The sequence below is a fragment of the Rhamphochromis sp. 'chilingali' genome, assembly GCF_963969265.1.
Source record: "Rhamphochromis sp. 'chilingali' genome assembly, chromosome: 17".
Taxonomy (NCBI): Eukaryota; Metazoa; Chordata; class Actinopteri; order Cichliformes; family Cichlidae; genus Rhamphochromis; species Rhamphochromis sp. 'chilingali'.
The window spans coordinates 18,976,116-19,002,843 of NC_137944.1; the positions used below are offsets into that span (position 1 = coordinate 18,976,116).

Genomic DNA, 26,728 nt, shown 5'->3' on the forward strand with positions numbered 1-26,728 from the left:
GATACTATTGGTGTTGATAAGTGGTCCAGTACATGTATGTTTATATTATTTCTAACCAATTTCAGTACTCATAACACTTTTTTCTACAAGTCTCCCCTGTGTATCTAACATTCAGATCCACAAACCGTCGGCAAAATGTTGTCATAGTATCATTGTCCCACTTATGAGCAACTCTAGCTTCACAGAAAGACAATACAATAAAACACAGTGCAATACTTGCAGATAAATTTGGTTAAAAACATAAATTATCGCCTCTAATCTCTTGTTCTACATGATTGTCAGGTTTGCATCTGCACAACTCTGGATTGATGTGGATTTAACTACACAGTCATCTTTAACACAGGGCATTATAATTAGCTTAAGTAGCTGGAAATGCTGCCATCGTTTTCCTGTCAGACATAAAAGTGCAAAGCCAAAATGATCTGTTAAAACACTTCTATCACCTGAGATAATTTTTTGGAAAAGAAATTCATTCATTTTTTAGGTCCCCCAATCTGTCTTTCTCTCATTTTCACACCATAAAAAATCCTTTAGTGTGATAATATATCTTCTGTCCCAGTAGGTCTGTTATCATGTCTTTATTCTGGTCAGAAAATATATACAGTATATTTTAATATTTCAGTGAGTGGTTAATGTGATCATTGTTCAGCAGTGGAAACAAAAGCAAAATTCAAGTTTGAAGCCGGTATGATTAACTAAAAATAGAAAATCATAAATCTGTCCCTGCACCCTGACCTGGAGCTTTTATGAGTTGTTTTTTGTTTGATTTGCAGTTTTGTTCTTACAGGAATCCGACGTGTAAGCATGAAACTATCACTTAGTGACTGGTGACTCAGTGTAAGATTTCACTGCAACACCAAAGTGGCTTCTGCTCTTGGGTCATGATATCTGGCTTGCTGACAGCTCACTTTCTTGCAGCTATGTCATTCAATCTGCCTGCATGTAACTTCAGTTCCCTGTCATATGCCGCTAAGCAAACATGACAGTAATTCATCTGCCTGGCAGACAACCGGCATAACTCCATGGAGTGCAGAAAGGGGCTGCAGATTGAGAATCCTCATGACATTATAGCTCACAGATAATATAAGGAAAAGAAGGTTTAAATGTCTCTGTAAAGTCACACAAGACTGATTTGAAAAAATATCACAAGAGGCTCAATCTGATCTCTGAAGGAAAGGAAATCTTTGCACCCTATTTCTGTAACAGTGTTCCCCAGCCTTCTCTGGCGTGTGATCTCTTAAAATAAAGTGTTGTCTACTTGTGAAATACCTCATCTAAGGCTACAGTATGATATAAAAGCTGTGAAAACACACATTGTTTCTAAACTAGAAGCATAGAGGTGGAAGAATAGTGTTTCTTTTTTTGAATTAAATATAAATTTTTTAAAATATACTGTTAAAGTTCTTCATAGTCTCAAGGCTTTAATGTGCAGGGGCTAAAGTGGGATTTAACAGCAAGGGGAAGCCTAAGTATGATCTGCTGTAGCCATGCAACAGCAAACAATGACTCACCTTAAAATAAATACCAAACCTGATTACTACTGTGAGCTGCAGAGGACATTTTTGCTTTGTGAACAGCGATCAGACCTTCTGTAACCCTAAGCTTTTCTCCTCTGCTTGTGTTTAATGTAAATAATAAAAAGGAAAGGAAACAAACTGTCAACTTTATTTACATTTCAAACCATCTCACATGATGTCTTCTCACAGCAGCAGCAGCTTGTTTTATTAAGTAATGTCTAATAATCAATTTTTTAAAATTTCTTACAACAGCTATTCTTTATGTACTGATCATGTAATTCCTCTAGAGACAGTACTTATTATTGTAAGACTCATTCACACTCTGAGTACACACAGGGGAGTCACAAAAAGTGATTAACTAATAAACTGCTTGTAATTTTATGAGCCTCACAGTTAACTCTCCACCTGCTAATGCACTGAGGTCCAGGCCTCAACTTTCAGAGTCACCGATCGCTATCAACAAAACATTTCTCTGTAATGTATTCTGTGCTTTTAAATTTGCATGTATTTTTGAAACTAGTACATGCTCATGCTAGTAGGTTTTGGTCCGTTTGTGTTGTTTTTAAAGTGATGTACTTAATCACAAAGAGAGAAGTTTTTTTAAAAAATAGACTGGCAGATGTTTATGTACTAAAAATGAGTGACTGTAGCCCGTTGCTAGGTGATTGCCAGGCATGTAGTTTAGCTTTTGTGGATGTAAGTGATGTACTGTCGTGAAATAAAAAAGAAAAAAGAATGGTTTCATAAGGTGCTACAGGTGCACAAATGCTACAAAACAGGTAGCCTGCATTTTGTATGCATCATTTTATACATAATTAAACTTTGGGAATAGAAATTAGATGTTACTGATGCAAAATAAAAAATTATATGACACTTTTATAAGCTCTTAGAGATGCATAACTGCTAATAATAGGTCATTTTGGCCAGTTGCTATGTGGTTGTCAGGCAACATAATGACATCATTACACATAATTCAGCCTTTTTGGATAGAAATTAGATGTTACTGATGCAAAATAAAAATTATATGACACTTTTATAAGGTGTTATAGGTGCATAAATGCCAGTAATGGGTCATTTTAGCCATCATGTTGCCAAGCTAAGTGGTTGCTTGGCAACATGATGACCTCATGATATCTGATATAAATGTGGACCTCCACGTTTGGTTGCTCAACTCTTAAAGGTATGGCAAATACTTCTTGATGATTTGACACACACAGTGCAACGAATTAACTGTCAAACGGGTGATTAATAGCAACAGTGGTCACGTCCAGTTGTGCACGTTCATGGACACTAACAGAAACACCACCACACCTTGAAAACTGAGCCCAGTTCTTACAGCTGTTTCTCCTGATCAAAGTGGCCCATCAGCACCGTTCTATATTTGACTACATCCTGGGTTACACACATGAGGAAGGGGGAAGAGGAGGAGGAGGGATGAACTTGGACGGCACTAGAAGACAGACAAGGGTTAGCAGCTCGGGGACACTTTGATGAAAGACCAGCCTGGGTGGGAACAATGCCTGAGTCAGGACCCTGTGATGGTTCCCCTTCCTGCGGCTATTGTAAACACTCCCTCCACTGGACCCTGGCTGAGTTGTTAAGCTGGCAGCTGGGTACCAAACAGCGCTGTGTCACATGAGAGGCCCGGCTGGAGTCACAGTGGCCCAGGATACTATTCTTAGCTGTAGGAATGTACACAGTGGCCTCATGGCAATCTCCACAGCGCCTAACTGGAAACCCTTCCCTGAGTCACTACCCATTTTCTCTCTGAGTAATGCTTAAACTGTCTTTCATTTGGAATTAATCCTTTTTTTCTGTCAAGACTGACGACTTTGGATAATATTGGTCCTCTGAGGACAGGAGGTAAGGGCTGAGCTAATCACAGATACTGCTGATGAACTGGAATCATCTTGTTCACACAGATGTTTGTCTCAAACTCCTCAGTTTAACTCCAGTTTTATTATTAAATCTTCAAATGTGAAATTTCTTTTGTATTAGCATAACTCTTAGTTAAGAATCTATATTTTCTGGTTAAAACGTTTCCTCTTGTTTATTGGGCATTTAAAGGAGTGAGTCATTGCATTTTATGACATTTCTTTATTTAGACTGGAAATGTTTCTCAAAAATATGATGCCATGCTATAAACTGTCTGTTAAAAGTGTAATAATTTAAGCTGCGTACATGATCAATTCATCACCATCACCACTGTTGACTAAGTGATTAAGGTGCAGATGGATTATTTTTAAATTCAGATGCAGTTTATCATGAGAGGTTCTGCAGCTCCACCAGCAGCTCTTGTTTGAAGTCTGAGTTAAAACTCCCAGTCGTGAAATGCCACTCACAGCTATTGGCATTTAATAATATACAATAATGATTAGTGGTCTAAATATATCAGACAGGCTGGACCATGTAAGTGGGAGTAAATCGGTAGCTGGCACGGAGATGATTTGAAGACTTAATGTTGCTAATAGCCCAATGAAATTCATGCTCTTTAAACAATAGGATCACCACAAACCCTCCAGCCAGAGAGAGACACACTGGGACTAAGAGAGAAAACATGACATATAGAAAAAAATAACAAGAGAGACTGTGAGGCCAGTCCAGAGAGAGATGGGTTGCAGAGACAAACACAGATGGTCCGCTGATACAGTTCTGTTTATGTTAGTGATGATGGGCAGCTTGATTACTGAAATAAGCCCTAATGGCACACGAATCCTGTGAGATCATTTAGACAGGATTTGGAACAGAAATCTGTGTCAGTCATTCACATTAAAGACAGCTGCTACGTGGGAGGTTTAAGAGTTTGAGAGGAGACGAATAAGTGAAAGGCTTTGTTATGAACCAGATCACACGGTTTTCGAAGCATGCATGATTAAGTTGTTGCAAATACAAATTTATTAAAATCACACTTGTGAATCTAATTGGTGCACTTTGTGGAGCTCATGAATAAAGAATATTAGAGAGGAGGATGGATGGAGAACGGTTAGTAAATCAGGAAGGAGAGGATTAGAAAGGAGGAAATGAGGGCAGCTATCACGGTCCTGGAGAGTGAGAGGATGACTGAGCAATGGAGAAGAAGTGTACTGGTACTGATTTTCAAGAACAAGGGTTACAGAGGGATGAAGCTGATGAGACGGACTATGAAGATCGAGGAAAGACTTGTTGGAGCTAGGATAAGAAGAGATGTGAGGATCAGTGAGCAGCAGTATGGCTTCATGCTGAGAAAGAGCTCTACAGATGTGAAGCAGAGGTGTAGAGGTCGGAAGGAGTTGCACCGCGTCTTTGTGGAGCTAAAGAAAGCATATGAAAGGAGCAGCAGACATGTATGAGGTCACCGGTGACATGTATGGTAGGAGTGAATGATGGTTTCAAGGTGGGGGTGGGATGAGGGATTGGTTTTGTGTCCCTTCTCGCTTGCAGTGGTGTTGGACAGGTTGACAGATGAGGTCAGTTCATGAGCTATGATGTTTCCAGATGACATTGTGATGTGTAGTGAGAGGAGGGAGCAGGTGGAAAAGAGCCTGGAGAGGTGGAGGTATGCACTGGAGAGAAGAGGAATGAAAGTCAGGAGGAGCAAAACAGAATAATGTGTGTGGCCTCATGACCTTTTACACAGTGAAGCTGTGTAAAAGGTCATGAATGTGGATGAGTTTAAAAACCCGGGGTCAGCCATCCAAAGCAACAGACAGTGCTCAAGAGAGGTGAAGAAGAGTGTGAAGGCGGGGTGGAGTGGGTGGAGACGAGTGTCAGGTGTGATTTGTGACAGAAGAGTGAAGTGAAGGTTTACAAGATGGTAGTGAGACCTGCTGTGATGTTTAGTGTGGAAATGGTGGCACAAACAAAGAGACAGGAGGCTGGGCTGAAGGTGGCAGGGTAAAGATGTCAATATTTTCACTGGGACTGACCAGAAATCAGAGGGACAGCTCAGGTAGAGCAGTTTAGAGACAAAGCTAGAGGTGCAAGGCTGAGATGGTTTGGACACGTGCAGAGGAGGGACATTGGATATATTAGGAATACATGAGGAAAAGAGGAAAAACAAAAATGTTTGATGGATGTAGTGAAGGACATGGTTAGTGTGACAGAGGAGGATGGTACACAGAGAGTAAGATGCAAGCAAATTTTAAAAACTGTGGTCGTCACTAATATTTATGTAGATCATCACATCACACATCATCAGCATAGCCGGTCATCCACTTTCTCCCATTGGAAAACAAAAATACGACATCAGTCACAAAATGATTCCTGCTTTGTCATCCCTTGTGCAGAATGGCCACCAGACCACAAGATGTTTTCTCTTTCAAAGATGCTGAACTTCCCTCTCACCTGCTCGCAAAGCTCAACGTCCTCCGGCAGGAGCGCATCCTGACGGACGTCCTGCTCTGCACTGAACACCAGGAGATCCCCTGCCACAGGAACGTCCTGGTGTCCAGCAGCCCGTACTTCCGCGCCATGTTCTGCAGTAACTTTCTGGAGAGCAGCCAGGCCCGCGTGAATCTGAAGGGAATCTCTTCAAATGTGCTCATTGGCATTGTGGACTATGTTTATACGGGCTGCATCACCATCACCATGGACATTGTGCTCCCACTCATGCAGGCAGCTTCCATGCTTCATTACGGAAGCCTCTTTGAAGCCTGCTCTGTGTTCCTCCAGGAGCAGCTGAGCCCGGAAAACTGCCTGAGCATGATCCGACTGTCTGAGATACTTCACTGTGAGAGCTTGAAGGAGAGGGCCAAGGAGATGGCTGTGAGGTCCTTCTCTGACGTGGCCGCTACAGAAGATTTCTGTGAGTTGTCTCTCCCGGAGCTCATGTGTTACCTAGAAGACGACCGACTTTGTGCTGAGGAGGAACAAGTGTTTGAGACCCTGCTGGCATGGATCCACCATGACCCGTTCTCACGAAGGGGCGCAATCCACGATCTCTTCAAGAAAGTCCGTCTGCGCTACATCCACCCAACTTACCTCTTCCAGTTCATTGCCAATGATCCACTGGTGCAGAGCTCCAGCCTTTGCACTGAGATAATCGAGTCAGTCCGTCGCCTTATGCTTACAGTCAGCGCCAAGTGCAGCCGTGAGCTGAAGCCTCTGTGGACCACACCGAGACGTTATACCTGCAGAGAAACGCTGGTGGTAGTTGGAGGACGCAAAAACAACGAACAGACTTCAAGGGAAGCGTTACTCTATGACGAAAGGACTCAGCGTTGGCAGTGGTTGGCCAAGCTCCCCTTGCGCCTCTACAAAGCTGCTTATGTGTGCATTCACAGTATCCTCTACGTCCTCGGCGGGCTCAGCCTCTGCATGGCATCAGGCGACGGCTCGGTCAGCGCTACAGTTTACACACTCTCCCTCAAAACCAACCAGTGGAGGACTGCCGAGCCCATGCTGGAGCCACGATATGCCCACCAAAGCGTCTCATACCTGCACTTTATTTTTGTGTTAGGAGGCATCGGTGTAGATAAGCGCATCTCTCAGTCAGTAGAGAGGTATAACAGTATGTTTAACCAGTGGGAGGCCATGGCACCCATGCCCACAGCCGTGCTTCATCCAGCTGTTGCAGCCAGTGATCAGAAGATCTATGTTTTTGGAGGGGAGGACGCCATGCAGAACCCAGTCAGGCTGATTCAGGTAAGGAAGGCTTCAGTCAAAGTTAGCATTCAGTGAAGAACAGCCTGCGATGCTCAGGAAATCCAAAAAGGCTGATTGATGGTGTTTGTGCTGTTACACAGGTGTATCACATCGCTCGCAATCTGTGGTCCAAATTAGAGACAAGGACTGTGAAAAATGTTTGTGCTCCCGCCGCCGTCATAGACGACAAGATCTATATCATAGGAGGTAAGGACGCATTTTTACTTTTAAGAAACTGAGAAAAAAATGTTGTTCTCAGCAGCTGTTTTACGCTAAAATATGGACTATATATAATATATTGCCTATAATATAGTTTGACTCATATTTCGACCTGCTTGGTCGACTTTGGGATTTGTTTACTATATGTAATTTACTATGACTTACCAACCATCTAATCTCCAGGGTACACCACGCGAATGATTGCCTACGACACCAAAGCCAACAAATTCTTCAAGTGTGAGAACCTGAAGGAGCGACGAATGCATCACAGTGCTACAGTGATCAACGGCAAGATCTACGTCACAGGTGGACGCATCCTGAATGGCCACGACGTCATCGAGGACTCGGACTGCTTCGAGTGCTACGACCCAAAAACAGACGTTTGGACCTCTAAAGGTTCTCTGCCATACAAGCTGTTCGACCACGGCTCTCTCCCACTAGTCTGCGTTTCCAACAGACCAAACCCACCATGACCCACCATCTAATCACGGCTTGCTCCTTTTTATTGTAATCTCCACCTGCCCTTTGCCATTATTTATTGGCTTCTAACAGAAATGGGAAACCATGTCAGAGTGACACCATTCTTTCACGCAGCTCAGTAAAGCGGCATTTAAGGTCGGGCTGACTTTCATCTGCATCAGAGAAGAAGAGCTCAGCTGGCATGCAGAGGTGTCATTTCTAAGCATCTGGGGCGGAAGTGAACCGAGAACCCCAGAAATGATGAGAGGCAGCTACTCGGACACGTATGTAATCCAAACAGCTCTTTAAAAGCTGTTTCCGCAGATGGATACACTTGTATAAAGCAAACTAAATTGTGTTAATACTGTATTTTCCAAGATATTTGAACACAGCCTGTCACTCTGCAGGGCAGCTGCACTTAACTCTTGACAAAACTGAAACTGGTTAAATAATTTGCACTTTATAGGTCAAAAAATAATACATTCCTTCTTGACCCTGATGTGTATCAGAGGGAACTGATTAATGAGAATAAGGGCTACTGCAAAGTTGTACTTGCTCTGCTGTTTGGTGAAGTTTTGCAAAGAAGAACTTTTTTTTTCTTTATTCCAGTCTTGGGGGGTTGATTTTCAGTTAAAACCCAACAAAGCTTGTTCTGTTTTTAAGATGTCTGCTTAAAACATGGCAGAACCAGTATGCAAAGATGTGACGTTTTGGATCAGTCCAAGATCTGTGAGCAAATATTTCAATGGTGGTTTACATTCATATTTCACTGTGCATGCAAATGTCGTTAGATAAAGACAACCTGTGGCCTGCTGTGAGCGGCCATGAGTAAAAAATGTTGTTAGAGATACTTTTTGTGTGTTTACAGGCTACATCAGACTGCAGGGGCAACCTAAAGGTGATCTGGCACAATCACACCAACTGATCTGGAATTCATTTTTTTATTCATTTGGGAAATCATAGTCATACAAAGAAATCCTTACCTGTCAAGACTTTGATTGCCATTACATCCCTCTGTGTCCTGCAGCCCTCTTGTCCCTCATGGAGCATGCATTCAGTGTTTTGCTCCAGCCCTTGGTAGCTCCATTATTGGACAATTTGTGGTATACATCTTAATGTTTGAGACTTTCTCACGAATCAACTGAACAATGCATTGCTGCTACTTGCACATTAAGAGACTTCCTCTTTATTTTTGTATGCGGTATTACTTGTACGATGTGCATAAATGTTGTGTTTATGTACTAAAGAGAGAGTCAAACTTCTTATTTGTTGCATTGATTCTTTCTGCGCATAAAAACAGATCAGCTGTGGCAAAATCGCATCTTAGTTCAGCTTCTCGGTCTTCATTTTGAGCAGGCTCGTAATTTGCCTGCAGACTAGCTGAGTCACGACCCCCTCGTGCATGAGGGAACACCATCAATGCAGAAACATGTTCCGGTTGTCAGGTGACACATTTTCTCTCCGTACATCATTAAACACCAGTGCAAAACCCATTAAAATATTGGGATGTTCCTGGAATGTAGTGAATGCATTTCTTTATGTGAGTGTCAACCTCTTGACCCTTCAGGGCACATTCTCCTCATGCAGAGCGTCTGGTATGAAGGCTTCATATCCGGTTACCACTGCCCCCCTGAGAGGCTCACTGTTTGCAAGGTATATGGCCTACTTAAAACTAGCCCTCCAGCAAAGCTGACCTTAGGGGAAGAGATTTGGGATCAGATTTCACTCTTACGCTTTAATGCTTGTCCATTAGTGTTAGTGGAAATGCTGAAACTTGCCTACAAGCACTAACCAAATGGAAATTTCATCACTGTCTCTGAGTTAAATGGCTCCTTGTTAGCCTGGTCCCTCTAAATGCCTCTCTGTAACCCTGTGTGAATGCATTCAACAACTCGTGCTTGCAAAATGAGCTTAATGTCTAAACTCAAAATGCTGAATCCACCAACGCAGTGACTTTTCTGATTATGTCACCGGCAGTCACGTGCTCGGCTCAGTCAAACAGAGCAGAATGTAAGAAAGCCCAGTGAAACCTTCCACTGAGCTGCTGCTCACACAGCCTTCTCAGATTGTTTACAGACTCTGTGTTTGCTCAATACCTTTCCATAGATACCAGTGTGTGAGGGTCACCCTTAAGGGAGGCTGTGGCCTGGGCAGGTTATTTTCAGTATCTGTTACTAACCCATTAAGGGGTAGCATATCATTGCCTATTCTGTGTGTCTCCATAAACACACACAGTGACTGCAGCAAGAAGAATTATATACATTTATATATATGACTGACATGCTTCATAAAATCCATCATTGAAGTCACTGAAGTGCAGACTTTCAGCTTTAGTTTATTGGGTTTAACAAATGTATTGTATTAACATTTTCAGAGTCTCAGAATTAATAGATTAAACTAACATAATTTTAATTATAAGGATTGTTTTAAATATTTAGTATCCGTAAACTCCACCAGATGTGCTGCATTTCTTGCCTTGACATCCTCTGCCTCTTTACTTTAGCATTCAGTCACTAAAAAGCTGCTTTCCTGAGAGGAGCATTGAGTGATTTGGCCATTGAAGAACATGTTGTGGTTTGCCATTTACTTTGGGTTGCTATTAATTTGTGAAGCTTTGTCCAGTTAGTTTTGCGGCATTTGTCTAAATCTGTACACTTCATAATTCGTCCAGCTGCTTCAATCAGCAGTCATATTATGTATACACAGTGGCGGTCGCAGCGGTAGCCCATGCCATAAAATTACCTCGACCAGGTGTAGTATGCATGAGCGGTTTCTCTCCTTCTCCATACTTTTCTCTTCCCATTATCCAGCTTCATCTTGGTGTCACCGGAACAAAGAATGTTTCTTGGACTGTGCAGGATGTTTTCTAGCAAATCTGGACTTCCTGTTCTTGAGTGTAATCAGTGGTTTGCTCCTCAAGAGTGTTCTTGACTCGGTCAGAGGTTATTTGCGTTTCTTAACCATGAAAATAATTCTGTCATCATCTACGTCAGTGTTCTTACATGGTCTTTTAATATTGAATGCATTCCTTTTTTATTTGGCCAATTCAGAAATTTTGCCATCACTTTGATGCGTCCCAGCATCTCATTAGACTTCATTTTTCAGTTAAATATTCAAAGTGAGTTCAACATTTGTTATCGGTCAATTGTTCAATTAATTTTAAGCTTCTGAAAATGGATGATGATACAAATGGTACAGAAAAACTTGTGGATCTGTCTGCAATACAGATCCTTTACCACCTGATGTCCTGGTGTCTGCAGGCTGATGGAGAGGAAACCAGTTTCATTTTTATTTTGTCTCTATCGCCCTCTGCTGCCTAACACAGGTTTGCACAGTGCTCTGTAAGCCTGCAGGCATATAAGGCTGAATTCTGTAACAGGGCAACAGAGTCAGACTTAAGAATCATGATGATTTTATTAGAATTTCCTTGATAAACAAAAAAAAAAACAAAAAAAAAACAAAAAAAAAAAAAAAAAAAAAACACACAGTACAGCATGCACACGTTCCTTTACAGATCTCTAAAATAAAACTTATCAGATGGACTATTTCATTGGAACATGGCATCATCGTCGAACAGCCTGGTTAAGATTTGTGTTCATTTTGTAACAACTTTTTTTACCCCCAAAACACACACTTTGAACACGTGTGAGACTGTGTGATTTGAAAAGGCTAAAATATTGGTAAAGGATGACAGTCCTATACTTAAAGTGCCTACATTCAATTCAGTGGTGTGTTTCTAGTGGATTCAGTAATTAGTCCTTCCTGTGAAGCAGCCAGAAGTCGCTCAAACACATTTTCATTCATGAACTGTGGGGAAAATGGCACTATGAACCCCCAAGAGGTGAAACAAAACATTATAAATCATAATCATTTAAGACAAATGAACAAAAATAAACAATAAATTGATCCAGTAAAAGTGCTATTTGTGATTTAGAAGGGTATAACACTGAGAAGTTTATAAACTATACAAGAACAGAAATAAAACTTTATTATATTGACAGAAACATAATAACATTAATAATAATAGTAATAATAATAATAAACAACTTTTTCCAATAAAGAAACTCTTGAGGCAGAAATCCTAAAACGTGGTAAAATTATACTTTGTTACAGATTTATATTAAATCAAATTTTGGAACAGTTAAGATATACAACATGTACACACTCACGAACCCAACACGTCCGTGCTTCTATTGCCAGCCTGAATGGTGAGAAACCAAACCTTATGCACAGTAGGTCCGTAACTACAAAAGGCATTCAGAGAAAGAAATTACATTTTGGCACCAGGCACAGAATTGATTATACATTTAATTAAATACTAAAACCCACCCAGAAAAATAACCAGGCTATTTTTAACCCCTCAACGTGCTGTATCAGCCACATGAGATCATAGCAAATATACATTTAAACTGGCTTTTAAAAAAAAAAAGAAAAAAAAAAAAAAAGAAGAGATGTAACTTTTGGCATAAGTGTTGCTGGAAGAATCAGAGGGGCAGGGGACTGGCAGACATCTACCCCAGCAGACCTGATGGGAAGATCTACAGTGCATTTCTGTCAAAAGACAATCGTTTGTTCTTCCTGAGTGCTAGACGTAAACAGGAACTGGAAAACCTACTATGATTGGGCCTTTGAACTATTTACACGATACCACTGCACCTTTTGGCTTTCTGTGTCATTCGCTCCCACTCATCCTTACCCCGGTTCATGATGGTGACATCAGCAGCTCGATAACGTCACCCACATGCAGAAGCTCGGCTGCTCTCTGTGACCCACATTGCATCCCTCCTCTCAGCCAATCTGAGAGGAGGATGAAGTATCAGAAACTTTACTAGCTTTAGCTTGGAATGGACCGGCCACATGGTCACTTCTTACTTCTTTGCGAAACTCCACTTTATGTACACACATCACTGTGGGAGGGGTTTTTTTTGTTTGTTTTGGAGTTTTTTGTTGGTTTTTTTGTTGTTGTTTTATTTGTTTGTTTTTTTTAATTGAATGACAAAGCTTAACTTAAAGTGCACCGACCAGTCCGATGTTCTACAACTCATTGATGGTTCGCTCTGAAGGCCTGAAGTTGACAGAGCTGGACGACGACATGTAGAACGACTGGGTTCTGCGATTGAGGCGGGCCCGCTTGGTGGCCACGCACAGGCTGCGCCTGCTGGAGGTGATGATCTCTGTGATGAACTTCTTGCAGTCCACACAGACCTCCATGGTGACCCAGTCCTCAGTGAGCTCCTTGGGCAGCTCTAGCTCATCCTGCGACCGCCCGTCTTTGCTGATGCTGTGCTTGGACAACCTAAACAGAGACAACTGAGTGAATATCTGTGCACACACAGGAAAGCAGTCGCAGCCACAACACGATGATGCTGCCGATTATTAAGTCACCTTCTGCGCAGACTGTGCCGGGTGTGCGCAGACCCAAACGGCTGCTTGTCTGGCTCAGCTGGGGCAGATGTGCCTGTGTCTTCTTTAACCACAGCACTGGGACCCAGAGAGTAGATAGGCAGTGTGGAATAGGGCTTAGACGGCAGCCGCATCTGAGGCAAAGAGATACAAAACAACTGAACTAAAAAGGCTCATGTAGGTCTTAAAGAATGAGTGTCAAATACTAAACTGATGTTTCAAGTAGCAGTTGACAGTCTCGTACCTTTTTCGAGCACTGGGAACACACAGGTCTGAAAAAAATTAAAAAAAACTGATAAGCTGGAAATTCGTGAAAACCACTTCACTGATTTTGTACTGCACTCCTGTCAAACTGTCACTTAAAGCTTAAAACAGAAACTAATGCAGCAGAGCCAGAGAGACGAGCTCCTACAGTAGATAGTTTGGTTTCTTTAGTCTCGACTCAGACTTCTGCAGTGCAGAAAGCACTTTAAATAACGTACGCGTTTGAAGAAAAACAATGAAAAATGTAGAACTACTCATATGCATCCAGTAGATTTATCGACTAATGAAATACCAGCCAGGATGTGCTGGGCATGTGGCTGTTTGATATGAGGCCAATTGGGTATGTTTGGTACGTAAACAGGAAAACTATAAATTTGGGAATCAGTGTCAAATACAGACTTTGTTTAAATGTTGGAGTCTCCCTCTTTAAGTCGAGCTGTCCTTTTAACAGCGATTCAAATTACCTTTTGCAGAACTGGCAGGTGTAGGACCAGGTGAAGATGGAGAACCTTTTAATCCTGCAAGAAAAGCAAAGCTGGACAGGGGAGGACAAAAATTGAGGTGAGGAAGGTGCACTAGCGTTTCAAAATCAATGTGACAAATTATCAGTTTAAGAGAAAACCATAAGTTTACAGGTGGTTTTGTACCTTTCCTTTCTTGAGAGCGTTGTAGACTTCTTTGTATTGCTGAAACTTCTCCAGCTCGGCCTTGACGAGGACCTGCCTGATGTGCATCACCTCTTCCACCGTCAGAGCCAAACACTCCGCCGGATAACAGAACTCCTCCTGCGGGGGAAACATGCATCACATCATCAAACCATGCTCACAAACACACAGACAGTGATGTGTTTGACAAACCCAAACAAAAATGCCCCACTGCACACCACATCACCTAAACATGCAACGAGATGTGAGAATGGCAGTTTCACACCGCCGCTGTGAAAATAAATGCAGAACCTCCATGTGATGCAACACAACACCTCCCATGCTGGAACCACAACTCTAGGATTTCTTTACTTTAATCCAGATTTGCTTTATTCTCTGTCAAAAACACGTTTTGAGCTCCTGTTATTCACCAGATGTTTCCAAGGAAACAATCTGTAAGAGAATCCCCCATCATGGTGCCAGCTGAGCTCTCATCTGGAGTTTTACAAAAGAAGTCCACAGGGGGGAAAATGTCTCAGGGAGCACATCTACTGATCATCATCATTTACTGGGATTGAGTGCTTGTATAAGATCTGGCCTCATATATAATCTTCCCTGAGTTATTTTCAGTACACCACAGATGTTGCATTCACTCAAGCAGTTACAACACAAGGTCCCATTCATCTAAAAAAAAACAAGCCGATTGAATTAGACGCCATTCAGGATGGTTCCCCCACACAGTGCTTGGAGGTGATACAATTTGATATTTTGCAGTAGTGGCGACATACCGAGCCCTGAGCACCACTGCCGGCATCCACCTGACCAGCAGACAGAGGGAACAGGATATTTAAACAGAAGCAAGACCTTATATTCCAACGAGCTAATCACACAGTACGCTCAGTAAAATTTAATACAAGAACTGCATGAACCCATTAGGTGGTCTGTCATCAGCTTACAGCCAACGTTGTAACCAAGCATAAAATCTAATAAAAAGATATACAAAAAAAACTTCTGGATTACATCATCACATTCAAACATGCATGAGCACATAGGATTACTTAATTTTTAACAAATATATCTGGCTTGACATTTCATTTTTGATCTCAATGTACCCCTCAAAAGGAAGGCTGTTCACTGACATTGCAGCTTTCCTTTCAGTCCATTAAAATCCTTTCACACATCCGCTCCCCACCTGAACTTCACCCAATCAGGTGTCCTCACATAGACCTCGGTCTCTGCCAAATCCTAGTACAAAGCTTGTGTGCTGCCTCTTGCGCACACTATACGGCCAGCTCCCTCAACTAAACCACACAGAGTACATCTAGCAATAAAAAACAGCTTTGAAGAAGCCGGATACAGTGATAGGCTTTAGGCTGCATCTTCCAACCTTGATAAGATAACCTTTATTAGTCCCACACGTGGGAAATTTGTTTTGTCACAGCAGGAAGTGGACAGTGCAAAAGTTATGAGGCAAAAATTAGAATACAATAAGAATAAATACAGTACACAACTGTACAGAATAGAATAAAATAAAATAAAATACTATATACAGTAGAATAAAATAAATATACAATAAGATAAAAATAGAATACAAATACTATATACAACTGAGTAAAAATACAACGATGACAGAAAGGATTATTGCACTTAGTATTATGGCATTCCTGCCATAATACTTGGCATGGCATTCCTTTAAATCACTTTCTCCCTTGCGTGCATTCCTTAGTACTAATTGTTAGGATTAGTGGACATTGCAAATAAATAAATAAATCGATAAACAGGAAATTGACCTAGTTACCTTGCCACTGGGATCCGTCATTAGCTGTAGCATTTGAAAATAAGAAATAATTTAAAGTGAGTCTTTGGAAGAAGATGGCTAATCAGAGTAAACATGTAAATGAGATATAACAGGAGTACGAGAAAGGGAGGGGATGCAACAAAGACCTGACTGTTCTACATTAACTAAAGAGCTTCAGCTTCTTATATGAATGAAGTTTGAGAGGGTGTTTTAAACCAGGGAAAAGCTGCACAGGCAGAAATCCCTCCCACCAACTTCTGATGCACACTCAATCATTTTGTTCTGGAAACAGGTCTGAAATAAGACAAACTGCTTAACTCAGAAAGAGAAACGAGGGTTACCCGTAGCAGGAATCTGAGGGAGAAAGAGTTAACATCCTAGTATTAATGAACAGTAACTTTTTATTCCAACTTTTAAAAGTGACTCATCAAAGATGTCTTAGATTAATCTCGTCACTGTTTGTTGTTTCTACTGTCAACTGGACAGATTTTAATGGAAACAACAGAATCAGCAACATTTGTCACTAATTATGAAAGATTCTGGAAAGGATTAGGGATCAAAGATTTAAAATATGAAGTTCTCTCTGTGAAAGCCTTCTAATTCTTGACATGCATCACTGCAGACTTTTAAAAGTTGAGTCTGGCTTAATTAGAAGATCTGGGTTTGGCAGTGTTGGGGGGGGGGGGGGGGGGGGGGGGGGGGAAGGAAAAGGAAAAGAAATACATAAATAGTGAGAATAAACCAACTTGACCTAAATCCTTTTCGTACAGCGCTGTCCTGTGCTTTCAATTAGATCCATCAACTTCACTAGAATCATAGGACCACGCTCAGAGTCAGAGAAAACCAGTGACCTCACTGCAAACCAATGGCCGGTCACAGAACAGGAGTAAATTCAACAGACGTATTGTACGTCTGGTGCTGTTAATCGATGTAACTGGTGGGTCATGAACTGCATTCAGAAATGCTTCCGAGTATCTGCTTTTATATTTACTTTTTTTTTTAAAAATCATTTAGATGATAAAGATCTGTCATAAACAGAGTCCAATAGAAATAGCCTCCACAAGGTAACGTACCAAAGACTTTGAGCTCTGTCTGGATGGTGGTAAGAAAGGCCTGACGCTGGTAGGGGACTCCTTCTCGATAGAGTGCCGCCTCTGTGAAGATTGTCGCTTGTCTGGCTGTGGAGTGGCGGAGACAGGCAGGAACTTTGGAGCTGGAGACATGGGACACAAATATGCATGAAAAAGTCTGCCAGAGAGGGAACATTTAATTTGTGTAATACACTATGTTCAAAAGTTAATACCCTTCGTGGCTGCGACGGAGTCAGGAGACGTGTCTTCTATCAAAGACGTGGACATGCTGGAGCTGCTCCGTGTGGTTTCCTCCTGTCATCCAGAAAACGACATATTAGCAATTCATCGAAAATTCATAACTACCACAATCAAGTTTGTGTGCCTATTATTAACGTGTCATTAATAATTGTGAGAGCTTAGCTACTAAATCAGAACGTCACTTTAACCATATTATAGCAATGTTGTGGAATAAGATTCTTTTAGACATAATGATGCTCTGAGCTCAAGAAGCCATCACATACATATCTATTTTTTTAAAATATTTGTTTTATACTGCTTATTAGAAATTCTCCTTTTTAATTTTGTGCATGAAAAAGTTAAGATGGTTTGTTTTCTTTCTTTGCACCAAATAGGACTGTGTATAATTTTGTTGCTCTTTTGGCATAATAACCAAGATTCTGATGAAGTCACATGACACGCATGATCATTTGCAATCAATTTTCAATCATACGAGTCAGACATCTTACATCGGAATCTGAGCCGTCCAGTTCCGCCAGCGTGGGCGCTTTGAGCACCCTCTTTCTCTGGCTAAGCGCCTGCCCGCCGCCCTGATTTGGTCCTGCTGTGCTGCTGGACAGTGAATGGGTGCTGCAGGTCAACTTCCTCCGAGCATCAGGAGTGTCTGTGGGTCAAACACAGTCAATTAAAGCGGGAAGATACAGCGTCCAACATAATAAACAGAGACACTGTTACAGATGTCACATGTACACATGAACCACACATCACGAGTCAACTCCTTCAGTAGCTGGTATTAAAGACTTCTTTACAGTGTTATGACAGGACACCACAGAGGCAGAATTGAGGAAGATAAACCTCAGCCACATGCCAACGGTTCAGATTTTCTCATCAATTTCCCCTCACTCATTTTCACGACACTCCTGCTTTGTCACACAGACTCCAAAGTTGCCACGACACGCCGGTCCGTGTGTGCTTTACCTGAGCTGCGGAACAAGTCCTGAGGAGTGCTGATGCTTTTCCCTGCACCTGCAGATGAATTAAGGGAATATAACCTTCAGTCGAAGCTCACACAGACGTTAACAAACACCAGACTAGAACCACGGGGAGGACTCGACAGCGACAAGCATCTGTCAGAGCAGAGGGCCTGTACAATGAAGCAGCATTTGCGGGCTTAGCGAGGTAACTCGGGGGGGGGGGGGTCCGAGAAGATCTGGAAGGCTGCCCTGTAGTTTTAATAAATATGTATTCTTTACTTGAGCCTTTAACACCACCTGGGTTGCAGTTGGAAAAATAAACTTAAGACAGCCTTACCCAAGAGTAAATCTCAGGGACACATTAATCCAGTGGGTCTCAGAGTGTGGGCCATAAAGAATAAGGAGGTTGAGATTCACAATTTATATATATCCACATGTATGTGTCTATCTATCTATCCATCCTTGCGAGAAGTATGCAGCTCTATGTAAATTAAACCACCTCTAGCTGGAATCAGAAAACCTGGGTTGACTTGGAGATGTGAAAACCTGCGACTGACAGCGCTTTGCGCAATCACAATTGTAGCCCGCTTCATAGTACAGACCCCGGGTGTGAATTAACAGGACGCTGTGCGATAGTGGTCTATATTAAAGCTTAAACACATTGTGCGTAAACTAGAAAGCACAGAGGGAGAGGCGTACGAAGGGAAGTGCGGGGGAGGAAGCAGGGAAAGACAATGAGTGCAGCCACAGTGCTAAAAGTTATTCTCGTACATAATTTGGATTGTGGTCACCTCGTGAACTGTAACGCTACATTCGAACAGTCATCTCCCATTCCCAACCATTTATCTAAGGGGTTAGGCTGCTGACAGCAGCGTTACATAATTCTTTCACTTTTCACATTGAGAGGGAGGATTAGGATGACCAGCACGGGAGGCAAGCTGTAGAGAGAGTGATGATTTGTAATCTCACTTTACTGGCTCTGGCCCAATTGCCATCTCATAACAGCTATACCACAGACAGCCTCTGTGACTAGCATCTCCCCTAAAATATATCCCCTCCCTCTCTGGAGTTTGTACGTTTATTGTGTCCACAGGCTGCCCCAAAAATCACCCCAGCAACAGAACATTACCAACACAGTTTCACGCATCCTAAGATTAAGGTGCACTGTGCTGACCCATCTTTCCTCTCACCTTCAGAAAGTGTCTTTATAATAAACAGCCAGTAAGTGACAGTAGTGTGTCATAAATGCACTTGTACAACACAAGCGTGAAGTATGTGGGGTGTGTTTAAATCAGGGAGAAGCAAGAATCTAAATCCTAAAAAATAGCCTAGAATAAAACACGGGCACAACAATAGGATAGAACATAACAGGTGACATGAACTTTACCTGATGAGTCAAAGCTGTGAGACATGCTAAGGGGTCGCATGACTGACAGATATGCCCATATTTGGGAGGAAAAAAAGGAAAGAAAGGAAGCAAAATAGAAAACAAAGAAAATGTTATGTTATAATGGACGATGATGTCAGAATCATCCCAGTTTAACACGTCCATGCGTTCACAACGGCTCCATAATCTCAGATTTTCATAAACAGTTTAACAGAATTGCCCCATATGTACGATTATGCAACAACTGAACATTAGTTTACTGAAGTCACTTACAAAGGGATTGGTCTATGAACTGCACAGAACACTGGATGGTAAAGACTGCTGCTTTTTTAGCTTTAATTGAAACCATGTTCAGTCCATGTATAACCATTATATACTAAAAGAGGATTACGACCTATGTACTGCTCACTTCAAAAGGCACTGCATTACATAATGAGTAATGTCACTTAAGGTCACACGCAGAGACCTGGGCATCTTTGGGCAACTGCAGTAACAGCTATACTAAAGACATGAAGGCTCACAGCTGCAGTCAGCATGATCCTTGTTTAAACACTGACACCTTTAATAAAGCGAGGAGATCGATGCAGGAAGCAGGCTGTTCGAGTACTCGTGATGGCTGCAGTTAAGAATGATTAATTCATGGATAATGTTTTATGTCCTGAGTGGATGGGTTAGGTTCACTGAAAGCTGTCATTCAGAAAGTTAAGAACAACGCTCCCCCAGAGAGATTTCTTCTAAAGATCAATACATTTGCATGTGAGTCAGAGCAGTGCAAGTTCGTGCTTATATGTCAGGCCATAAGTAGAATCATTTCTGAGCGTGGGTTTGTGTAATCGTCATCTCACCCAGGCGGTTTCTGCGGATCATGTCGGGTGAAACCGGCCTCAGCTTCCTTTCTGCTTTTATGTCCTCCAGCAGTCGCTCGTGAAGGCTCCGGGGACGCGGAGGGTGTGGTTTGAGTTTGCGAGCAGAGACCTGTCGTGACAATCAGGAGTGCGTATTTGATTACCAAGATTTTCCTCTCACACCTCTGCTCTGAAAGAGTGCGTGATGACGTCGTTCAGCTATTTTCTCAGTCAAAATTAATCATTTAGCTAAAAGTAATGATAGACTTGCATGTGTCAACATTCACACTCAGCCATCTGGCATCTGCAGCATCGTGTATGGCAGGGTACTGGTATCATAAGTGACAACTAAATATTGATGTCACGGACTTCAGTGTTTTCACAGCTGTGCTGAATATAGACGACAATTGTCACGTCACTGTCCAAGTTCAATTTTACTGTACTGAAAGTGGAGTACATGAGGTATACTTAAATACTATACCAATTACATACATGACACATGCTACAAAGGACCAAGCTTTTTTTTTTTAAAGTAAATTTAGGATTCAATAATTAAACTGATGTCATTAAAATGTCAAATCTAGTGTATAACAGAAGATTTGTTTGCTTTTTTCTTTTTTTTTTATAAATGCAATATTATATGTCTGCTTTATTTTGCTTCTATATCTGTCATTTTATTTATTTACTTGTTTATTTTGCTCACAAAAGTTTTTTTTCCCTAAACAAAGCTATATATCCATTAAAAAAAAAAAAAATTACTTTATCACGGATGCAGCTTAAACGAGCTATAATTTAAAGTGTGTTTTGAGCATACTACAATTGGTACTATTGTACTATTGGTTGACTGGCTAATGGCTAAAGCCCATTAAGGGTTCACTAGAGAACTAAGATCAAATCCAACTTAAGAGACAGGCAGTGGGCGCCCTGGCAACCAGGACCACTAAAATGGGAAAACTGCAGAAAAATGAGCTTTATGGCTTTGCAACCAATTTTCCCTAGCGACCGTGAACAACCACTCACCAACTGCTTTCCTGTTGACCAGTGGTTGCCTGGTTACTGACTGGTTTCAAGTTTTGTGTGACCGAGAGCTAATCAAGCAACAAATAAACAGGACATATTTTTAGATTAATGCCAAAATTTGTTTGAGGTAATACATTTAAAAGTGTGTATATATATATTTATCAAATACAATATTATTGTGTGTAATTGCAAATTAATAAATTCATGTATTTTTATTGATTTTGAGCCTCCATACTAATTACTGACACCGTGTTCTGCACGACTCACAGGGTTGAGAGGAGGTCGTGACCTGATGAACTCCAGAATGACCTCATGTGCGCTCTTCTTTAACCGTGGAGGAATGTCCCCATTCACCTGGGAGAAGACATTAAAAGTAACATGAAGACGTGATAAAAAAAAAAATGGAAGGTCACGCTACAGAACAAAACCATCGCTTGTCTTTGAACTACACAGAGGACGAAAACAAAAAAACTCCAAACACCCTCACCATGACTTTCCGCAGCTTGTAACGTTTTGAACGGATGTCGTCCATCAACATCTCGTAGGGTGTGAGCTGGTACTCTATGGGTAGTGGGTTGTACTGGCGCTCCTGGACCTTCTTCAACTTTACACCGTGTCTTAGATCTCTCATCACCTGTACCCAGAACCGTGCCTGATTGGAATACAAGCGGCACGGTTAGTGATGCACTTATGCATTTGCAATGCCTTTCACTGGTCTGGCCCACTCAAGATCAAAGTAGACTGCATGTGGCTCATGATGTACAATGAGTTTGACATTCCTGCCTTAAAGTGATAATTGATGTACCAAGTAGATCTTCTTACCCAGTCTGCATTTTGCAGCTCATTGAGGTCTTTAACAGGTTCTTCCTGAGTCTCCCCTTCCATCTTCCGAAGGTTCTAGGCAAGATAGCAAAATGGGATAACATGGAATGTTAGCAAGGAAAAAATGAGACAGAAAATGAGCAAAGTGATGGTAGTGAACTTGTGCCCAACTCTCTCCCAGACAAATATTAGGTTAAGGTCCTAGGCATATTGCCCATAATGTCATGGCAGCCTGTTTAATTAAACAAATGTGGATTCACATGACCAGGTGGATCCTTCTCATCTTGAAATCGAATTTATGCCAGAGGGGAAAAAAAAAAAAAAAAAAAAAAACAATGACCCAAAAAAAAAAAAAAAAAAAAAAAAAAAAAAAAGGGTCAATGAACAACTAATGACTGCCATTAATATGCGACTGCTGAATCTGTTATGCAGAACTGTTCTGGGTGACCTACTTCAGTTGTGATACTGCTCAAGATCAACCTCATTCCTGACATGTCCAATACTTTCAATCTTTTTTCTGTGCTGGTTAATCTCAATTTTAAAATGACAAATTACCATAACACCAGGGTTTTAGATCAAAGAAAGAAGTCCCTAAGGGGGAAAAAATAAATAAATAAATAAAAAAATAAAAATTGTTATGTAATATTTTAACTTCCGACTCCCACTGTTCCGACCTCTGTCTTTCAGTGAAAGTGATATGAAAGTTGCATATGCATCTCCCACCTTCACTTCCCTGGGGTCATTCCTGTTTTGAACGATGATAACAGAGTCAGTGATGCCGTTTTCAATACATTTACATTGGTTTCTAGTCTGGCTGGCTCCCAAGAGAAGAATGCTGTTCACAATCTTGTTAGAGAAAAGTCCGAAACGGTGAGAGAAACTAAGAAAAACTGATCATTTCCTAATTTGGAAGCATGTGTGATGTGTGAGGTACAGTGTATGGTTGCTTATTAGCAATCATCCAGAGGCCTTTAAGGCTACAGCCAGTCCCCTATACAGCAGTGGTCTGATGCAATCCTGTGAGCTCTTTAAATTGCTGTAATAAAGTTAAACTTGATTCTATAACCACACCGTCTTACATAAGACTGTTTGCATGAATCATGCCTGCTACAGAAGCTAGTGTTTACAGTACATATTGTACAGCAAACCTACCATTTCTGGCTTTGCTACATGGTCTCCTTAAACTTATTTCTCTCTTAAGATCCCACCACGGCCTTTCAATCTGGTCTGTGCCACTGCAGCATCTTGACTCTTTTTCAGCCATTTTATTTTATTTTTTTTAGATTTGCTGATTTTCTTGGGATCACTGTCCAGTTTCAGCAAAGCTTTAGCTGCCAGGCAGATGGCCTCACATTTGACTCCAGAATACTTTGGTACACAGAGGAGTTCATGGTCAACTCAATCTCTGCAAAGTGCCCAGGTGGCTGCAAAACAAGCCCAAACTGTCACCCTTCCACTTCAGTGCTTTATCGTTGGTATTAGTCGTTTGCGCTCATATGCTGTTTTATATTTATAAAGCTGCATCTAAACAAAACACAAGACTTTTTGAACAACATACTTTCAGACAGATGAGACAAAGTGGGTAAGTTTGTCTACATTTGGAGAAAAGCTGTGCAGACATGATCTTTTTAGAGCGCAGAGGCTTTCTGTGACAACCCTTCCAAACAGGCCATACTTGTTCAGTCTTTTTCTAATTGCACTGCACTAAGGTTTAAGGTTGAACATACCACCTGAGGCCTGTAAACTGAGACATAGCTCTTGGGTCTTTTGCATTTTTTCTGAGCAATGCACTCTGAACTTGGAGTGAATTTGTTGAGACATCCACTCCTGGGAAGATCATGCCATTGTATTAACACTCATACCAGAAACTGGCAAAACCTCTTTTTTCCCCCCCTTTTCTTTTTTTTTAATATATAGGGCTGCTAAGACTTGCTGATGATCAGTTAATCAAAAGCATTTGATTAGCAGCACCTGCCTCCTGCTACTTAACCTCTTAATATGGAAGCAGTAAGGGCATATTTAGTTATTCAACTGAGAATCGTTTTTCCCCTCATGACTGTAAAAAATAATTTATATTGCTCTAAATAAAATAAATAAAATTTAAAAAAAAAAAAAAAAAGGAAAAACAGCACAAGTGGGTATTCCACCCTAATAACTCTCAGCTACTCCAGTAAAAACATCCCGCTTACACAACCGTTCCTGTTAGGTTGAGCACAGCTACTTGAGAGAGGATGCCAGAACATGCCCATTCAGAATTAAGTTATGCCAAGCACTCGAGCTCATGGCTGGCCTAACAAGAGGGTCATCCAGGGACACCCACCGTCTCAGTCAATCTGTACTATAATCACTTCGTGGACTGTTGTTTCTGCTTCTGGGCACCACTCTGGGATTTTCTTTCCCCAGCAATAAGTCCGTTGGCCGAATAGATCCCTATTCCAGCAGTTTAAGCAAACATATGTACCAAACCAGAGTGGTAAAACCGTTAGAAAAGAGTTTGGTCCTTTCTCACAGTCTGTTCTGTCCATCAGTTTTTCTTAGCACTCATGTTTATAATATGAGAAATTTGTGACGTGCCCTCTTAGTTCTTGAGTGACTTACATAAAAGTTCACCCAACTTTGGAAATGTAGCGATAACATTTAAAATAGGTAAGTGCAGAAGACTGTCGCACTCATCTGCACTTCAATTAGCAATAACGTCATAATGTCACACATCAAAAGTTCATACCTCCTTGGCACTCCTGATCTTCTCCAAGAAAGTGCGCAGTTCTCTGCTCTCGGCGTACAGAGCCCGGCACACAGCCTGGTAATGGTTGGGGGCATCTGATGGACTGGGTAGGTGGGAAGAACATAGCTGTAGAGGCAAAGAATGCAATGTATTACATATACTGGTGCTTATGGAATAAACAATCAATAAAGCTGCTTTATATCTGTGTGTGGATTGAAGCACACATTTGTCAGTACTCCAAATTACACACAAACCTTTATGTACATTTGTAAATCGTCTTTATGCTTGTGGATCATACACTTTGTACACTTTTGTAACCCTATTGAGACTAATTTAACTCCAATCTGGACCAAAGTGGGCATTTTAATTCTCAGTCATGCCTCATGCGTGGCTAAAGGCTCGTGTGATGTTGGGGAACTTGACAAAAATAACACTAAACCTGCTTGTCCAGCTGGAACAACACTGCTTGACAATCACTGGTTGCGCACCATTTAAAGCGCCGACCTGCGTGGTATCCGAGTCCAATTGTTGTGACAATAAGAGTTACCTGAAGGAGTTATGCATGCGCTGTCAAATAATCTCCAAAAAAAACAATACCGAACCAGATGGATGGCATATTTTCATTTTCAGGTAAAGGGCTTGGCAAGCTGAAAAAATGTCTGACTCTGCAAACAGACGCCTTCTTGTCACGATGGGAAAATAACAGGTGATATGACACCTGAGAAGTGAGAGTTAAAACAGTCTTAAAATATCACAGCAGCTGTCGTTTCCATTGTTTCTACTGATAACAATTCTCTGTGGAAACATGCAAAAAAAGTGTTTATATGGAAAAACCAAGTGAAACTGCAAAATAACAGCACGACTTCTGGAAATCAAGTGTGCAAACATAAGAATATGGAGTTAAATTTGATGTTAAACTCAGGGCTTCATTTGATGAGCCATAATTGGCATAAATGTGGCTGGATCCAAACCCCTAACTCACTTTCAGTAGAACAATACCAGCTCATGTAGCCTCCGTTCACTCCATTGTACAAGAGCAATGAGCAAACCCATTCGGCACTTTAACATTTAAATATTCCTGTCTAAGTAGGATGCCAGCTAGCAGGTCCTGTCATACTGTACCAGCTTCACGTTTCGCTGGAACTTCAAAGTGACATACCTCTGTTTGTCAGAAGAGAATAAGACTGGATGTAGATGTGCCAGATCTGTCCGCAGCCATGCCATAATGACTTTACACTGAACAGAGTGATTGCTGGAGGAGTAAGAGCTTAGGGAAGATGCACACAGGCAGCAAACAGACCTGAAATTTGTGTTCCACATCAGTTTTATAAGGCTTTATAACACAGGCTGTGAAACCTTCTAACCCCATTCCCTTAATACCAGTGTGTTTACAGGGCTATAATTACCCGTCTTATTCAGAAGCTACTTGGGGAATTTACAGTGTGACAGCTTCTATCAGGGGAAAACGTTTGTGCTGGGGTGATTACATGCGGCTGCACTGCTTTCTTAATAAGCCAGCTGTAAAAATGTGGCAAGCACACAAACTATACGGCAGTTTATTCCACACAAAATAGAAAGCCACACATTTCATATGCCTGCGATAGCTTTGCTTTATTTCAATTTGCTCTGCCATTTCAATCCATTATGGACCAAGTGATCAGACTGATGAAGCTCTACAGCAGGAACACTGTAGTTAATTATTAGAGTTAATAGAAGCAG

At 41.4% G+C, this 26,728-nt stretch overlaps 2 protein-coding genes across 10 annotated transcripts in view; one reads left to right on the forward strand and one right to left on the reverse strand.

The window, feature by feature from the left end:
- Positions 1 to 3,027: 3,027 nt before the first annotated feature.
- klhl38a (kelch-like family member 38a) lies at positions 3,028 to 9,013 on the forward strand. Its single transcript, XM_080863499.1, has 4 exons — positions 3,028 to 3,380; positions 5,783 to 7,139; positions 7,241 to 7,346; positions 7,542 to 9,013. Exons 2-4 carry the CDS (start codon positions 5,784 to 5,786, stop codon positions 7,829 to 7,831), a joined length of 1,752 nt encoding a protein of 583 aa, XP_080719625.1. The 5' UTR covers positions 3,028 to 3,380; position 5,783; the 3' UTR covers positions 7,832 to 9,013.
- A 2,291-nt stretch (positions 9,014 to 11,304) lies between these two features.
- spire1a (spire-type actin nucleation factor 1a) overlaps positions 11,305 to 26,728 on the reverse strand; it is a 33,459-nt gene continuing 18,035 nt past the window's right edge. The window contains exons 4-20 of one of the 9 annotated variants that reach the window (XM_080863811.1): positions 25,010 to 25,135; positions 22,285 to 22,359; positions 21,950 to 22,114; positions 21,730 to 21,816; positions 20,443 to 20,572; positions 19,598 to 19,639; positions 18,215 to 18,262; positions 17,746 to 17,900; positions 17,230 to 17,311; positions 17,000 to 17,139; positions 15,927 to 15,950; positions 14,917 to 14,946; positions 14,132 to 14,269; positions 13,949 to 14,019; positions 13,465 to 13,492; positions 13,203 to 13,354; positions 11,305 to 13,113 (exon numbers count right to left, since the gene is read on the reverse strand). In XM_080863811.1, coding sequence (XP_080719937.1) covers positions 12,852 to 13,113; positions 13,203 to 13,354; positions 13,465 to 13,492; positions 13,949 to 14,019; positions 14,132 to 14,269; positions 14,917 to 14,946; positions 15,927 to 15,950; positions 17,000 to 17,139; positions 17,230 to 17,311; positions 17,746 to 17,900; positions 18,215 to 18,262; positions 19,598 to 19,639; positions 20,443 to 20,572; positions 21,730 to 21,816; positions 21,950 to 22,114; positions 22,285 to 22,359; positions 25,010 to 25,135 — 1,755 coding nt within the window. In that variant the 3' untranslated portion in view covers positions 11,305 to 12,851. The remainder of the gene's footprint in view (positions 13,114 to 13,202; positions 13,355 to 13,464; positions 13,493 to 13,948; positions 14,020 to 14,131; positions 14,270 to 14,916; positions 14,947 to 15,926; positions 15,951 to 16,999; positions 17,140 to 17,229; positions 17,312 to 17,745; positions 17,901 to 18,214; positions 18,263 to 19,597; positions 19,640 to 20,442; positions 20,573 to 21,729; positions 21,817 to 21,949; positions 22,115 to 22,284; positions 22,360 to 25,009; positions 25,136 to 26,728) is intronic. The other 8 variants (XM_080863814.1, XM_080863812.1, XM_080863813.1 and 5 more) reach the window with 8 other exon arrangements.

Coding starts and splice junctions, on each gene's coding strand:
- klhl38a (XM_080863499.1), top strand. CDS start 5,784: ATGGCCACCAGACCACAAGATGTTTTCTCTTTCAAAGATGCTGAACTT. Junction 7,140..7,240: donor ACCCAGTCAGGCTGATTCAG/GTAAGGAAGGCT, acceptor GCTGTTACACAG/GTGTATCACATCGCTCGCAA. Junction 7,347..7,541: donor CAAGATCTATATCATAGGAG/GTAAGGACGCAT, acceptor TCTAATCTCCAG/GGTACACCACGCGAATGATT.